Source organism: Sapajus apella, unplaced genomic scaffold, assembly GCF_009761245.1.
Source record: "Sapajus apella isolate SASKATOON/1434 unplaced genomic scaffold, GSC_monkey_1.0 scaffold7, whole genome shotgun sequence".
Taxonomy (NCBI): domain Eukaryota; kingdom Metazoa; phylum Chordata; class Mammalia; order Primates; family Cebidae; genus Sapajus; species Sapajus apella.
The window spans coordinates 16,342,100-16,360,225 of NW_022436947.1; the positions used below are offsets into that span (position 1 = coordinate 16,342,100).

At 32.4% G+C, this 18,126-nt stretch overlaps 1 protein-coding gene across 7 annotated transcripts in view; it reads left to right on the forward strand.

The window, feature by feature from the left end:
- The window catches only part of POT1 (protection of telomeres 1), a 102,131-nt gene that overhangs the window by 18,494 nt on the left and 65,511 nt on the right, over positions 1–18,126 (forward strand). For 6 of the 7 annotated variants that reach the window (XM_032276091.1, XM_032276092.1, XM_032276094.1 and 3 more), the window contains 2 exons: positions 13,830–13,943; positions 14,803–14,851. In XM_032276091.1, the coding sequence (XP_032131982.1) occupies positions 13,942–13,943; positions 14,803–14,851 (51 nt within the window). In that variant the 5' untranslated portion in view covers positions 13,830–13,941. The remainder of the gene's footprint in view (positions 1–13,829; positions 13,944–14,802; positions 14,852–18,126) is intronic. The other variant, XM_032276098.1, reaches the window with a different exon arrangement.

Sequence of the window (18,126 nt, forward strand, 5' to 3'; positions counted from 1 at the left end):
TGGTGAAATATTGAAAACTTGCCTTTCAATCAGCAGTGTAACCAGGATGCCTATTTTCACAACTTCAACTCAGCATTGAATAGGAGGTCCTCCTCGTACAATAAGTAAAGGCAAAACATTAAAAGGCATGCAAAACATTTAAAGGCATACAAATCAGAAAGGAGCTAGTAAAAGTGTCATTGACATTACTGTAGAATATCTAGATCTATGGAAATATATGAGATTTAATAAGAAAGCCTTGTGAGGTTGATGAATAAAAGGCTGATGAGTTGACGATACTGTATTTAGCTTATAGACTTTTTGAGGTTTATCATATATTTTCAGATATATAAAAAATGATACTTGAAAGAGTTATATCTTTAAAATTGCAGCAGTCCTAAGAGGTCAGTAAAACTGGCCATTGATGTAAAAAGAAATAATTTCTCCACCCACTGCTTTTTAATTTTTAGTATTAAACAGAACATCTTAATATGTACATTTTTCTATCACTTAATTAAAAAGTAATTCTAAATAAGCCGTAATATGAGCCATAATTTTCTATACATAATATTCTTTTATAGTTGGTTTGAAAACACATGCCTGTTAAGTCCTCAAAAAATTAGTAGCAAACCTGATTCAACAGCATATGAAAAGAATTAAACATGATGACTAAGATAGGATTTATTTCAGGAATTCAAGGATGATTCAATATGAAATAAATCAACATTCCAATACACCGTGTTAGCGGAGCAAAGGGGGAAGAAGAACACATGATTAATATCAGTTGATGCAGAAAAGTATTTGACAAAATCCAAGACCGTTCGTGATTACAACACTGAGAAAACTGAATAGAATGGAATTTCCTCAACATGGTAAAATGGCATTTATCAAAAACCCGCACTTAACATCATACTCAACCGTGAAAGACTGAAAGCTTTCCCCTAAGATTAGGGACAGTGATGTCTGCTTCCACCACAACTATTCAACATTGTATTAGAAGTTCTAACCAGAGCAATTAGGTAGGAGAAAGAAATTGAAAACATTTAAATTGGAAAGGAAGAAGTAAAACAGTCATTATTCACAAATGACATTTTAGATATAGAAAATCCCAAAAATTCAGAAAAGTTACTAGAGCTAGTAAATGAATTCAGGAATGTTGTAGGGTGCAAGATCAATATAGAAAAAATAGTTGTTTCTGTATATTTGCAATGAACAATCTGAAAAGGAAATAATGAAAGTAATTCCATTTATAATAGCTTCTAAAACAAATGCCTAGAGATCAAGGCATTTAATCAAGGAGGTGAAAGTCTTGTACATGGAAAACTACAAAGCATTGCTGAAAGAAATTTTAAAAGATCTAAATAAAAAGAAAGACATTCCTTTTTCTTGTATAGAAAGACATGATATCTTAAGCTGTCATTTCTACCCAAAATGACCTGTAGAGTCAAGACAAACCCCATCAGAATTATAAAACTTTGTTGCAGAAATCTAAAGACCAATTCCAAATTTGTATGAAATTTCAAGGGGCTTCAAATTGCCAAAACAACCTTAAAAAAGAACCACAGAGTCTGAGTACTCAGGCTTCTCAGTTTCAAAACTTGTCATAGAGCTGCAGAAATCAAAACAGTGGTAGTGGCATAAGATAGACAGAGATAAATAGAGTACAATTGAGTCAAGAAATAAACCCATACTTCTATCTATGGCTAAGCAATGTTTTGACAAGGATGACGTGTTCAGTCAATGGAGAAAACAGTTAAATAAGGAAAAGAAATAAAAGACACTCAAATTAGAAGGGAAGGAGTAAAACTATCTCTATTTAAAAATGCCTTTTAAGCAAATAATGAGACAACTGGATTTCCACATGCAAAAGAATGAAATTAGATTCTTACCTTATGTTATATACAAAATTCAACTTCTAGTGGATTAAGCATCTATATGTAAGAGCTAAGTACATAAAATCCTTCAAAGATACATTAGATATGATACAAAAAGGATGAGCAACAAAGGAAAAATTGATAAATTAAGTTTCATAAAAATTTAAAAATCGTATGCATCAAAGGACATCATGAACATGAAAAGACAGGGTACAGAGTGAGAGAAAATATTTGCAAATCATATATCTAATGAAGATTTGCTATCCAGGATATATAAATGACTTCTTAGATTCAACAACAAAAAGACAAACAGTTCAATTAAAAACATAGGCAAGGATTTGAATAAGTATTTCATCAAAGAAGAAATACAAATAGCCAATAAGCGCATGAAATTTTAAAAAAGAAAAAGATGCTTAATATCATTAGTAATTTGAGAAATGGAAATCAAAACCACTTTATACTCACTGGGATGGCTATACTAAATGAAAATACCACTTATACTCACTAGGATGGCTATACTAAAAAAGACACATAAGAACTCATGTTCTCATATTCAAGAAGATGTGGAGATTTTGGAACCCTCATACTTTGCTGATGGGAATGTAATATGGGTTAGCCATATGGAAAATAGGTTGGTGGTTCCTCAAAAAGCAAAACGTAGAATTATCATATGACCCAGCAATTCCACTCCTATGTGGATACCCATAAGAATTGAAAAGGGGTACTGAAACACATACTTGTGTAACAGTTTTCATTGAAGCATTTTTCACAATAGCCAAGATGTGGAAACAATCCAAGTGTTCATTAACAGTTGAATGGATAAACAAAATGTGATATATATACACACTGGAATATTATATAGCCATAAAAATAAATAACCTTCTGATAACGTGGATGAACTTTGAAAACATGCTAAATGAAATAAGGCATACACAAAATGACAGCTATTGTTTGATTCATGTATATGCAGATGTAGAGAAAGTAAATTCATTGAGACAAAATAGATGAAAAATCATCAGTAGCTGGAGGAAAAGGAGAATGAGAAGCTACATCTATACTAGTTGTTAATCTAGTATAGCATATATATATATATACACACACACACACACACAAACACACAGACACAGTCATTTATCATCACACTTCATGTGACATGATATAGTCTGAGAAATGCCTTGTTAGGTAATTTTATTATACAGACGTCATAGAGTGTACTTAACACTATGATGTATACTTTCACAAACCTAGATGATACACCTACTACACACTTTGGCTATATAGTATAGACTCTTTTTTCCTAGGCTATAAACCTGTGCAACGTGTTATCTTAATTGAATTCTGTAGGCAATTGCATAACAATGGTAAGTATTTATGTATCTAAACATATCTAAATCTAGAAATGATACAATAAAAATACAGTACTATAATCTTATGAGACCACCATCAAATGTGTGGTCTGTCATTGACTGAAACGTCATAATGATACCTGACTGTACACAAATGAGTACGTAACACAGTGTCAACATATCACCTATTAACATTGATTTCTTAATATGAACTATCAATGCATGCATTTACATATACACATATATATATGTCTGTCTTCCTTTCCATTTGTACATATGCAAACACAGTTCCATTATTACACCTAACATAATTCCTTTATATAATCAGATATTAAGTTAATGTTCTGTTTCCCCTGATTATCTCATAAATTATTTTTCCATTTGTTTTCTTCTGTTGGTTAAAACCAAGATAGGGAAATCAATGTGGAGGCTTTACAGTAATTCAAGATCTATCCGGGATATGTATTAAACCAACACTAAAGCATTGGTGCAATTGACATACAATTGATGAGGTGTGTATGTGTGTTTATGAGTTGGGTGGGGGTTAGTTTCAGTTTTTGAGACAACATTTATCATGTAAGTCTGTAAGAACATCTGCTTTCTAAGTTCAGAATTTGGATTTTTATTAAATGTTGAACGTTAATTTTTTCCTGTTCGTGGGTACGATGTGTTCTTTAAAAAGTTTGTTAATATAGTAAAGCATATGTGTCTAATGTTCATTTGACACTGAAATGCGTTGCCCAGGAAATTAAACTCTGCAAATTTTGGAATGAAATGCCATATGAGTGTATTCTGAAATAGTCCCCATTACGTTTTTATTTTGTTTTTTGGAAAAGCATTTAAATTCTATATCTTAAATTCATGAGAGAAATATTGTGGCAGATTGCTGATACAGCAAAAAATACTGAAATGTTTGTTCAAACAAGCTAGCTTTAATTACAAAATCCTTTTTTGTTGCAGTACTTATTGTTGCAACAATAAGTTGTTGCAGTATTACGCAGTCATTTGTAATCAAATGACTACATGAATAGGTGGATTGTTTAGAGATATATGGTAATATTTGGGGCTTTCTGGTTTTCCTGGGTTAGACTATTCGTAGTTCCTAAGTGCTCTTAAGGCAAGCTTGAACATCATCTTGCAGTCCCCTTAAAATTTTTTACTTTTCAAGCTGAGCACGGTGGGTCACGCCTGTAATCTCAGCACTGTGGGAGGTTGAGGTGATGGATCACCTGAGGTCAGGAGTTTGAGATCAGCCTGGCCAACATGGTGAAACCCCAGCTCTACTAAAAATACAAAAATTAGCCAGGCTTGATGGCAGGCACTTGTAATCCCAGCTACTCAGGAGATCAAGGCAGGAGAATTGCTTGAACCTGGCAGAGGCTGCAGTGAGCTGAGATTGTACCATTGCACTCCAGCTTGGGCACTGAGAGCGAAACTGTCTTGGGGAAAAAAAAAAAATTTTTTAATTGTATTTTAGGTTTGGGGTACATGTGAAGAACATGCAAGATTGTTGCATAGGTACACACGTGGCAGTGTGATTTGCTGCCTTCCTCTCCTTCACCTATATCTGTCATAAAAAAAAATTGTTATACATGAAATGTTAAGATTTTATGTCAGTATAGCATGTAGTAATTAGTGAATGAATTGTGTCATTCGTCTAGTTAGATGAATTACCTAAATAATTATAACAGTGCTAAGAATGAGCAGTATGTCCAAAGCTAATTTTTGACCAATATGCACACGTACTGGCTTTATTGGTTGTTAAAATGTCTAAATAATTCTTGAGAGAATAGTAAATAGTTGTTGTTTGGAGCCCTCCACAACCTCCTGCCATTCCGCTCAGGAACCCTAATGAGAAGGGGCACTGTACTTCTGCTCCGTTTTCCTGAACACCTTTGTGGGGTAGGAGAGACCATGCTTCTGATGGTGGTTGATATGGTTTGGCTGTTTCCCCACCCAAATCTCATCTTGAATTGTAACTCCCACAATTCCTACCTGTCATGGGAGGAGCCCCATGGGAGGTGATTGAATTATGGAAGTGATCTCATGATAGTGAATGAGTCTTAAGAGATCAGGTGATTTTAAAAATGGGAGTATATCTGCGCAAGCTCTCTCTTTGCCTGCTGTCATCCATGTAAGATGTGACTTGCTCTTTCTTGTCTTCCACCATGATTGTGAGGTCTCCCCAGCTATGTGGAACTGTAAGTCCAATAAACCTCTTTGTTTTGTAAATTGCCCAGTCTCTGGTATGTCTTAGCAGCTTGAAAACGGACTAATACAGTGGTCCTGGCATCCTGGGGAGTGTCTGGTCTTCTGAAGCTGTGGCCATCTATTGGCTTTCTGGAGCTGGAGCCTCTGCAGTATACCTTGCTAGTCTTTTGTATTTGTGCTATAACTCTGAGTACATCTGTATTTCCTAAAGGAAATAGGAGAATTTGCACGTATCATTAAGTCATTCACAAATTTATTAAACAATATATTGAATACCTGTCAGGAGCCTGGCCCTGTTCCTAGGCATTGGTGATCCAAATAGACACAGTTGTCCTGATGCAGTATATGTTCTAGTGAAGAAAGGCAAAAAACCAAAAAAAGTATATACCGTTTCTAGTTGGAAACAGTGCCATGGAGAACATAAGGCAATGCAGGAAAGATGAGATGTGAACTGTAAATGTGAGAAGGGGAGGGAAGGTGTCTATTTGTCTGGTGGTGAAGAAAAGACTAACAAGTAACATTTGATAAAAGACTTCAAAGAAGTGAGGTGATCAGATATTTGAAATAAGAGTGTTCTAGAATAGGTCTTAGCAACTACAAGGGCTCTGCAGTGTGAGTGTATGTTTCAGATATGGTAAGGAGAGGCTCAGGGTATCTAAAACCCCGCAGGTATGACGTGGAGTAAACCCTTAATGCCATTGACCTTTTTTTTTTCCAGGACTGTTGACAGGACTCGAGACAAAATATATCCAATACTAGCACATAGTATGAACTAAGTACATAGCAACTATATTATTGTCATTACTGATATTGTAATTAGATACAGCCTCAATGAGGAAGAAGAGAGTGGAAGGACATCTGAACCCTGAGCCCAGTAGTTTAGCTTCTAAACCCTGCTTTTCTTCAGTTAATTATTGGCCTTTGAGTAACATTGCGTGTTGCTAGATTCAAATTTAATCAAATATAAAGGAAAGGTGTTGGATTAGCTGAGAATTCTGAATAGTTTTTACATACAGTAGTTGTAGAAATTGTGGTGATTGATAAATAATTCAGTGCCCTTGATAAATGGTACCATTTTTGTAAAACCTTTGAGGTCTGGAATAAAGGTCCATTTCAAGAAAGCTGTTAGAACATCTGCTTTTATTTTCTTCTTATTACCAGAATTTTGTGATACATTGTCAAACTCAGATTTTACCTTTTGTGCTCAAGTTGCTGTTAAGTACAGTTAAGTCAGTTAATTTTTTTCTCACTTCTACTTTGAACAAAGAAAAGGAAAATCAGTTTTGTGTTAGTTTTTTATGTGCAATGCTGTTATTAATCAGTGGTGTATCTTAAAATCTTGCTTTAAAATTTGTAGGGAAGTAAGTAAGCTGTTGCCATACGGTTCATATCCTAAAGCTCATAGTACAAATCATTAGACCATTTCTCTGAGAATAATTGCTGATAAAAATTTTAAAATATTGATTGAAATATAGTTTTAATCTAGTTGATATGGCACAAAAGTTCTAGAGACAAATATGCTATAAACAAGTCTCTGACTGTCATCAGGGAAAGACTAGGAAATAAAATAGAAAAAAATATGCATGCATACACACACAATCACGCCTGCTTGAGGTGAGAAATTAATAGCTCCAAACAAATCCCCATGTGAATATCTATTTTGACAAGATGCTTTTGTTAGTTGGTGTCCCCAGTAAAGGTCTGATATCATTACCATTATTTGTATTATTCTTTCCCTTGAAAGCAAGACTTTATTTCATCTTAGTTAAAATAATTAATATTTGAGATGACAGTTTTAAATTATTAAGAATTCAGTGTTGGTATCTCATAAAAATCTTGCATTTATGAATATTAAATAAATGTCAAGTGCTAATGTGATACAAAATCTCATTCACTAAAGAATTTTTGAAACATTCGTTTTAAGACAACACAGAAAATAGTGTTGGGGGAAATGTAGGTAGAGTTACTCCTAAAGAGGTATGTGTATATTATATTTGTATGAATACATGTTAAAATTTATTTTATCTGAGAGTATGTCTCTGTTATACTTTTTCTTATTACTCTTAGGGTGTGTCTGTGATTGTATGCATGTCTTTGTTTGCACATGTGTGTTTATGCTTGTTGGGAATTCATAAACGGTTTTTCTAGTTAACACGTTTAGATGTTTAAAGTATAATGATGTAAAGAGATATAAATTATAATTTCTCATAAGGTAAGGAGAGTAAAGAACTTATTTTTCTGTTTCTCTTCCTATCCTTTGTTTATTTTACATAGTTCATTAGCAAATAAGGTCTATATTTAAAGAGCCATTAGGTAGTAAAAAACATTGTTTCTTCTTCAAAACATTTTTATAGCCAACTTTCAACGTTTAACCATTTTTTTCAGAATTAAAATTTTACTAAGAATATTATATTTGTATGAAATCTTACAGGTTGCAGAGTGTCTCCATATATGTTTTTCATTTAAGTCTTTATTAACTATTAACCTTCTATGATGATGGTCATTAGCATTTTTATTATGAAAATAACCCTCTAAGGCTAACATTTGTTAAAGGACTTAGAATTAAGTAGAGAATCTCCTCTATCTCCACACCTTTTTTCCCCCCTACCTCATGGTGGTATTACGGACTTGACAATCTTGGAAATATTTGTCTAAGATTTTGTTGTTTTTGTGTAGTCATGATTTAAAAACATTCAGGCAGTATGGTAGGCTATAAACTAAAAAGCCAAAGTTCCCTCGTTCCTGCCAAATCCCGTGCCATTTTCCAGTCCCATTCTTCTGGTAAAACTGCTATGCTTTTTTTGGTACCCTTCCAGCTTTTATATATGTGCATTTATATATGTACACATACTTTTGTGTGTGTCTTTGGGCATGGGTAAACCTGTATGTGCATATTTTTCACCAAGTGACTATCCGTGTTTTGCAAGTTGCTTCATTTTTATCTAATATATCTTGGGTATTTTAGAGATGTGGTTTAAAAATAAATATGTAGTATTGAATATTAGAGATTGGTTTGTTTATATTTTAAATGTATTTCATCTTTTAAGATTTTTATATTTATTAGATGTTTATTTGAGAAACAGTATGAAAGGGTTATGATATGAATTAACAAAACTTGTACAGTACATCTACAAAACATGTACATTACATTAGGTATTTGTTTTTTACCTGACAGGTGAAGTATTTTCTGCTATTGAAATACATTTTAAATAGGTATTCATTAAAATAGAATAGGACTATACTAGTTAATTAGTACCTGTCAGATAACAGAGGATATTAATAATGGTAAGTCAAGGTTTCTTGCTTTTAAAATATAATGTTGTAAAGACTGAGGTCACACTTACTTTAAATTATTTCCGGATTTAAAACCCACAAATGCTGATTATTTGAGGGTCTAATATACCTATTTATTATAGTATCAAGGTTGAAGATTGTTCCAACCCAAAGGTAAAACTTTTCACTTAAAGGAATGAGTTTTCTCTAAGTTGATTCTTAAACCCTTCATCTTTGCCATTGGCTTATTCCCTTAAGGCTAGCTTTGTATTTGAATATAATAATCCTAAAACACTAAGATGAATTTTAACAAGATTTTAGTCCTTACTTTGGTTGACTAATGATATATTTTGCAGAAATACACACGCTGTAATTAAGCCTTCCTCTGTATGAGAAATTTTTTGTTTTTTAACGTTGAATATGAGGATATAAAATATGAGGAAAGACTTTTTCAAAATATTCTAAATGCTAAAAAAATTACCACAAAACTGTGAAAAATAAAAACATTTATTAATCTTTTTTCCCCCGAATCCCTGTTAGACTTGTTCTGAAAGAGGAGTTAGAGTGGTAGTTGGTGCCTGTCTTGAAAGTCAGGAGATTTGGATTCTTGTCTTGGTTGATAGCTAATTAGCTGTCCGTGACCTTAGATCGTTTATTTATTCTCTCTGGCCCTTATTTTCTTATCTGAAAAATGAAGATGTTTGATTAAATGATCTCTAAGGTCCTTTTAAGTTCTAAAATGCTAAGAGTCTATGAAGTAAGTTTTGTAAGTAGTTGTACATTGTATTTTAAGATTCATGAAGGTATACTATCTACATATGTATGAATATTAATATCTTTGATTATTTAGTTGTGCAAACGTTTGTTGAATGTTTTTGTATTCTATGATGGATGTTGGAGATATAGCAGTGAATAAGGCAGTCATGGACCTTGCCCTCATGCAGCATAGTTTCCCATGCAAAAGAATTGAACAACTATTACATAATTATTTTATTTAGTTGTGATATGTAACTATGAATATTGAATAGTAGAATGAGAACAGTAATGGAAAAATGATCACCGGGGTACTTGGATTGTAGATTGCAAAGAGAGAATAGCATATACAAAGGCCTTAAGTAAACATCCTGGAATATTTAATGAATTTTGAGAAGACAGAATACCAGAGGGAGTAACATAATATGTGGCTGATGTGGCTGGTGAGATGGGTAGGGGTCAAATCATACAGTGATTTGGAGGCTATTTAAGAATTTTGGTTTTTAATGTTAATATTATTCAGATACATTACTTTCAATTATGTCCTTGATATTACTCAATCCAATACATACAAATACTCATGGAATACGTCATTATAGAGAAACATTTTCTGTCAATCACTGCACTATGAATGCCAAAAGATTTCTGGTTTCTGTCTGTACCCTTACTCTTTAAAAATGTTTTAAAATATGATAACCTAAAAGATTTGTAAGGTCAATATAGAAAAATTATTTAATGTTTGTTAAAGTCAACTAAGTGTTTTTCATTTTGGATTATCAGTTATTTTATATTTTCAGTGCCCCTTTCCTGCTCATTAAGTGTAAGACTTGAGAATTTCTGATGTATTATTTGTTAAAGATTAGCAAAGTAATACATGAGTCTTATAGTTTACGTTATTATTTGTCTGTTGATTTGCTCGTTTCACCACTGACTGTTTCCTTTATTAGGAGATACTAACATACAAAAACCCTATTAAATCATCTGATATATTTTTTTAAATACCTTTTTTAAAGCTTTAGGTTTTTAAAAAGTATTTTCTAAAAAAAGATTTAGGTTCACATCAAAATTGAGAGAAAGGTACAGAGATTTCCCATACATTCTCTACCCCCAGTTATGCATAGCTTCCTCTGCTATCCCTGTTCCCCCACCAGAGTGGTATTACAATTGGTGAACCTACAATAACATCATTATCACTCAGAGTTCATAGTTTACATTAGGGTTTACTCTTGGTGTTGTACATTCTATGAGTTTTGAAAAATGCATTTTCACATATATCTATCATTTTAGTACCTTATAGTGTATTTCCACTCCCCTATAAATCCTCTGTGCTCTGCCCATTCATCCTTCCCTTTCTCTAACCCCTGGCAACCTCTGATCTTTTAGTTAGTGTCATCATAATGCATGTGGCCTTAATTTTGTGGAGGGTGGGGCAGTTAATTGTTGATTTTTTTGAAGGACACTTCTTTATGGTAAGAAGACCTTTACTGACTTCGTTTTTCTTCTCTGAGACTGGTTTACAGTAAAAATTCCATTTGACTATACTAAACAGGGAATTGTTTAATGACAAGGGGGCGCTCTTTGTAAGGCAATGTGACAGGGATAAAAGGGTAGTACAGACACAAAGGGAAATGACCCATTTGTTAATATTTAAGTATCTTAAATTAGTTTAAAGATTTCAGTGATTCCAAATGTGTTTTTAGCTTTATAACTTATGTACATGCGTTGATAAAGCCTTCTCACTTTTCCTAGCATCATAGTATTTTTCTCCAGGCTGGTCTCCTAAGGTTTTTCACCCAATTAAGTTAAACATTTACTGTGGTATGTCAGAATATACTCTTGGCACAAAGGTATGTAATTCCCATTCTTGTTTGAATGGCTTCAGTATGGTCTTCTCATTTTCAATTTGATCTAATGAGTTTATACAAACTAATATTGCCTGTTATATATTTATCTTTCTTATCTTCTGTGTATTTAAATTAATTTAAAAGCTATTATGATTTATAAATTCATGGAAACTGGATCCTAAGAGCCATTTATTTTTTCCCTCTTTATTTAGATCTATACTTCAATTTTTGCTTTTGTTCATTCATTCACTAGATATTTGTTGAACACTATGGACAGAAACCTCTGGCAGCCATTGATTTGAAATATACACATGAATAAGACATTTTTAGTCCAAGGAACATACAGGATCTTAAGGTGTTTAAAGCCATTAAGAAAAGTTTGTAAATAACATATAAAGTAAAAGCTAAAATGCTGTATCGCAGAGTTTAGAGGAAGGGAGAATTACTTGTTTCTGGGAGAGAATCTGTGAGAAGCAGGCTAGACTTTGAAATATAGATAAGATCAGATGTGTACAAGGGGGGAAAATGTTATTTATTTGTAGCAGTGACTCAAAATAAATAAAGAATATATGTGGAAAAGCTCTATGCTTATAAGAGCGTCTGATTTGTCTAGTATTGAATGGGAAATATGTGGAAATAAAACAGACAAAGTTGGTTGGGATGAGATCACTGAGGGCCTTCAATGCAGTTTTTATATGTGCATTCAAATATATATCCATGTTTATAAATATAATAAATACATTTTAATTAAAAAAAACTATAATTGTTATTTCCATGCTGCTGAATATATGCCAGAGGAAGAGTTGTAACTTTTTACTGAATTGTGTGTAGCTACTATTAACTTCAGAAAAATTTTTCTTATGGATGCTGATGTCCAGCTGTTAGTCATTTATTCTTTTCAAAACTTTTCTTCATGATAAAATAAATACATACACACTCGGTCTTTTTAAAAAGTTTAGATTATACAGGAAAACAGAAAAAAAAAATGGTCATCTGTACTCCAACATTTGCATTTGGTCTGTTTGTTTCCATATAATATTTACTTTTGAAAACATTTTTAAGTGGAACAGAGAATAACAAGAGGTAGGTTTTTTTTTCTGCTTAGATAATTTAGAACTGATAAGCTGGTGGCTTCCCTACTTCTGTTTATCTTCCTGTGTGTATTTGATAAACAACTTGAAATCTTTGACTAAAATCTTAATTTTTAATTTAAATCAGAATGTATTGGTCTAAGGTCACTTGAAAGTAGAGTGTATTTTTCAGTTTGCAGAACTGAAAAAAAGTTACTCAGTTGTTACTTTTATTCCAGAAGCATGTTTATTTTTTTAACTGTTTAAAACATTTTAGAGAGATATAAAAAATTTAGTGAGAAGGAAAATTTTCTCCCACTTAACTATGAAGGGTTGTAATTTGCCATTACCAGCATACACACAGTTATGTTTACAATCTCATGTGAAGAAAAAAAATACAGGAATTTGCAGAGCTACAATACCTGGTTAGGGCAAGAGATTTTTAGAAAAGGCAACATAAGGTCTTTCCTTTGGTTCATAGACAATTTGTTTCTAGGGCGCTGCTTTGTGCCAAGTCTTGTAAATACTGAATAGAATTAGACATGACCGCTATCTTCAGTGTGCTCTCAGCCCAGTTTTTAAATTTGAATGGGGGTTTCTGAGAATTGACACCAGGGCCTTGTATGTGCAAAGCAAAATGCAGTAATGCAGAAGACTTCCATTTGATAGAGTTTAAAATTATTAAAGGGAGATGACCGAAAGCCCAGATGTTTTCGTGTATCTTATGATTTTGGTCTTAAAATTAAGGGAGTAAGACAATAAAAAATATATATGCAGCAAGGCAAAGTTATTTGAGTATATGTGTTTTAGTATTTTGAAAATAAGAAAAAGGAAATTTAAAGAATGAGACAGGAAGGGATGAGTGGAGAATGGCTTCTTACCACTATTACAAACTGAAGTAGAAGGAAAATATCTTTGTTCTTATTAATTTATAAATGGAAATTTCTTATTATATCCATGCCTTGTATTTATATGCACATTTAGTCATTTTGTAATATGCAGAGTTTTTGCACTGTCATGCCTTTCTCAATGTAGTTTCTCAACTTTGAGATTTAGTTTAATTTAAATTTCATCCTTAATACTATTGGATCTCCTAAGTTTCACTGCATAAAACTTTTTTTAGTGATTTAACGTTTTCCTGGTCCATGAAGTGGGACATGATAGTCATCTATGGCTATATTGTAGCTGTAGATGTTGAAGACTGTTTTAGAGGAAGTGGTAGTCTAAATCATGTTATCAGTAAGTATTAAACAATTTTAGATTAACCAATTCTCTATGGAAGTAATTTTTGTTTTGAATTTAATAATATAAATAAGAATTTATATGACATTCCAAATTATAGATATTTTTGTGATTAAAATGCTTTACATACACAAGAGAAATAAAATATGTTTTTCCTATATGACGATCCTTAAATTTTTGTTTTAAAACATAAGCAAATTCATTTCTTTTTTTTAATTAGCTTTTTTTCCTATGTAGGACACCATTGTGGTGGCTAGATCTATTGTTTTGTCAGCTGCTTCATGTACAAGCAGAGATTGTAAACCTTGTATATTTTTGAAAGCATTTGAAGACCTCAAATCAACTGTTTATGTAAGTGTGCAGCTTTTTTTCTCTAATTATATTGCAGATTTAATGAGCTAAAGTGAAGGGATTGAAAGTATTTCTCTAAATCTGCAGATAAACTATTTGGCCTGACTGAATTATTTATTTGAATATTTTAAGTTTAAAAAAATAGAAGTTTTTTTCTTAGTTTTATGTTTAGAATGACTAGTTAGAAAAGAGAATTCCTTTATATTTAATAAATACTTATTAATGAAACAAAACTGCACAGACATTCTAGACTGGGTACTGTTCCTTGTAATTACCATCAGATGCTTTGCTCTACTTGATTTCACTTTAGATAATCAAGTACCCCTCTTTAGGTGAAACTGATTTGCTCCTATTTTATTCATTATGAAGATAATCTTCCTCTCCTTTTCTCTTTTAACACCCCACCTTCCACACACACACACACACACACATTTGAAAACTGCCTTTTTAGTCAAGGCTATTAGGTAGAATTGGGCTAAGCCAAGTGCCTGCAGGCCAACATCTGCCTCTTTTTTTCTAGTATGCACAAAGGTACTATAAGGGCTGGCGGTGGCTCTGTTTGAGATTAAAATTAATGAATTAGGTTGGAGATGGGTAAAATTTGCAGTTAGAGTGATCACTGAAGCACAAGTACATTTTCATTTAACCTTACAGGTTCGCTTTTTTTTTTTTTTTAGTTTCTATAGCTTAGACAACTTTGCAGATTTCACTCTTAATTTGTAAGCCATAACTTTATGCCATCCTAGTGAATTTAAATATTTTACAGTGAAGTGTGTTCTTTTATTACAACTAAAAAGCCTGTAGTCACATTGGAGGTGATTTGTATACAAATAAGTTATTTCTTTTTTTTTCCCTTCAGGTTTATGTTAAATCCTGTAAGAGATCTTTCTACAGAATCAATGTCTTTGGTAAGAGGATACTCAGTTTAATTTAGAATATTACCACTTACAACCATATATACACACATACATAGATACAAGTGTTCGCATATTTAGTCCGCTTTGTAATTTGACATAGTATCAATACACTGGAAAAACATAATCTTTTTTTATAGCTGATAATGTTATGTTGGAGTTATGTGTTTTGCTTAGTAATCAGTATCTAAATATTTTATTGTCTGAAATATCTGCTGATTGTGTAAGCTATACATACATAAGAAAAATAAAACAAGTTTTTACTATATGACAGTCCTTAAATTTTTATTTTAAATCATAGGCAAATTCATTTGTTTCATTAGCTTCTATTTAACCAGACTATTATGTGATGAATTATATAATTGAACAAATTATATAATTTTAAGTAGTTTTCTAATGATACATTTTTTTAACCATCTTTTCCCTCTATTTATGGCATAGGTATACCTATAACTTCCTCATAGCAATAGGAAGATTCTTATTTTTACAGATAGGCTACTTGTAGCTGAGTGAAACTGGAAAGAAGGTATTAATAATATGTTGGTGTAGTTTAATATAATGTTTATGTTCTACTTACGTTTTAGAACTTTTAGTTTCAAATAGAATTCAGGAACTCTTTCTAGTTGACAATGACTATAAAACACAGATTTTAAATTCTGAGTATTAGTATAATTAATATTTTTGGGGGGACTGTTACTAATAAAAGAACTGACATACCATTTAAAAACCGTGAGTTAACTCTGGTATTAGTATTTCACCATTGTTATAGTCAAATATTTGATATATCTGTGAACCTGTAAATAAGGCAGGAATAAATGAAAAAGCCTCTAAACTTTGCAAAAATGTTTTTTCACAAAGCCCATGTATTATAAATAAATCAGGTATGGATCTATTTGACGTTATTTTCCTTTATTTTCCTGACTCATCAAAAGATGCTCATTTGGCACATTTCCACATTTTTAAACTAAGCGTGGATCTTGGAGTTGATATCAAGAAAACAGTCAGTTACTGTTTTTGAGTTTCTTATTGTTTTCCTGAAAAAGTATACTTTTTCAAGAATTTATTATATGTGTAGTTTGTGTGAGAACCAGGATGGTTCTCAAAATTTCTAAAGTAGAGTATTTTGTTTTTCAGTGGTAGAAAGTTTACTCTTTTCAAGTGACTTAGAATAATTATTTGATCTTGTACTGTCTTTTGGATTTAAAAGCTTTACTGGCCCACTTATGTGATCTGAAGGCCCAACATAAACTATCCCCTGTGTTTTTATTCAGCCTAATCTTGTTATTGTCTTTGACCCATACACTCCAATGCAAACCTCCTGGATTTTCATACATACTGAGTATGTTTTCTCTGCTTGGAACACTGTTGCTTATCTCAGTCCCAATTTCTGTACTTCATTTAATTAGTCCTTTTCTTTAAATATCTTTTCAAAGAAACTTTCTAATACAACTCTAAGACATCTCTCCACTTTTATGGTTTATTCTTCCATTGGTTCAGGGGCTATTTGTGTTTTGTTTACACTTTTATTTTTAGTGCCCTATATAGTACATGGCCCATCAATGAATGAATGAAAGAAGGACAGAAATAAAGGAATGAATGAATTGAATTATGCTACTAGGTATCTTTCTCTCTTCAGGCTTTTATTGTCTTGACTTTTTTTACTGTGCTTGATTTTTGTCCACCAGTTAACTTTCTGCATATGCAGTAAATTGTATCTCATTTAGCCCAGTGCTCACATTTTGTTGACTGATTCCATAATGGGCTGCCCCTTAAGCTATCAAGAAAAACATTGTTCATGTCTGTGTGAAATATGGAAAAATGGATCTATGATATACTTGGTGATAATGCTATCAAGTTATCTTTAGTATATCATGAGCCCATGGTTTTCTCATGAATATATTTTACTTTTTTAGGGCAAGTGCCTGTGTTGTGCAATACTAAGCAACTTGCTGTGTAGAGCTATTAAAAATTCAGTTCATGATTTGCAGTAGTCATACTTAAATTTCTGGATAGCCACAATATTGGTATAGAATATTTTCATTATCACAGAGGATTCTCTTGGATAGTGCTGTTCTAGATTATTTAGTGAGCAATGAAAAAACCTCAACAAGTGTTTTTGTAAGTACTAATTTTATTAGCCTAAGAGTTGTTAGAATGCCATAAATAATATATGCCTATTGCCTTAGATATTAAACATGCGCCTTTTGCATCTGCCACGTGAAACTATTTTCAGATCCCTGATTACATAATGCTAGTATGTGCTATCACCTCTCCTTGTTACTTGTCCTTCAAAATTTAGATTTGTTGCCACCTTCAGAAAGCTTTTGCTTACCGTTCTCCTTAGCTAACTCGCCTATTTCCCCCACTAACAAATATTTGTTCGTACTGATTTGGATGTCCCTCTACAGTCCTTTTATGGAATGCCGTACTTTATTGTATCAGCAAGGGAGGCAAATTGGTCACTAAGATAGGGCTGACTGGAAATCATGTAAATTTAATTACCATGTTCAAGTGTTAGCCTACTCAAGGGTGTATTAACCAAACGTAAGAATATTAACCAAACTCATTAGAGAATGATTAAGAAGCAAAAATGTCAGTTTATGAATTTATAATGAGGAATATAACTTAGCTGTTGTACACATAAATACTTGCTGATTTAGCTGGAAAGCCAAACAAGAAGTTGTTTATTGGTAATGAATTGACAAGTGGCAGTCACTTGGTTGATTATAATGGTTAGTGTCATTGAGTTTTTCTGGCCTTTCCCATTCATCTCTTCATAAAGGGAGATACTTGTTAAGATAGAATATTGTGTGTAAGCTAAGCACATGTTTTCTGTCTGCTGTTCAGTATGCTTGTGTTCCATTATTCCTCTTTCCACTCCATTATTCTGTTACTCTTTTTTTAATCATTGATGAGCTACAGCTTTCTTTTATATTGAAGTTTGATTAGATTAGCAAATTCTACTCTTTTGTTTAACCTGAGAAATAAGCATCCTTGGAAAAAAAGTTTTTATTTGAGTTTTAAGATTTTAACTGGAGTGACCGGTGTCCTTATTTCCAGTTGATATTGGGGCCACCTACCTAAAGCCTTTTAAGGGTTTATTTAGCATCACTGTTAATATGCAAACATATCCTTGTGAACCACTCTCTCTTTTCTTTCCCAACTTATTTACAGTTACTTCAAAAAATAATCATTTGGCTCTCTTATTATTATAAAACAAAAGAAGCTCGCTGCCTGATGTGCTAGAAGCCAATATAATGAAACCGGAT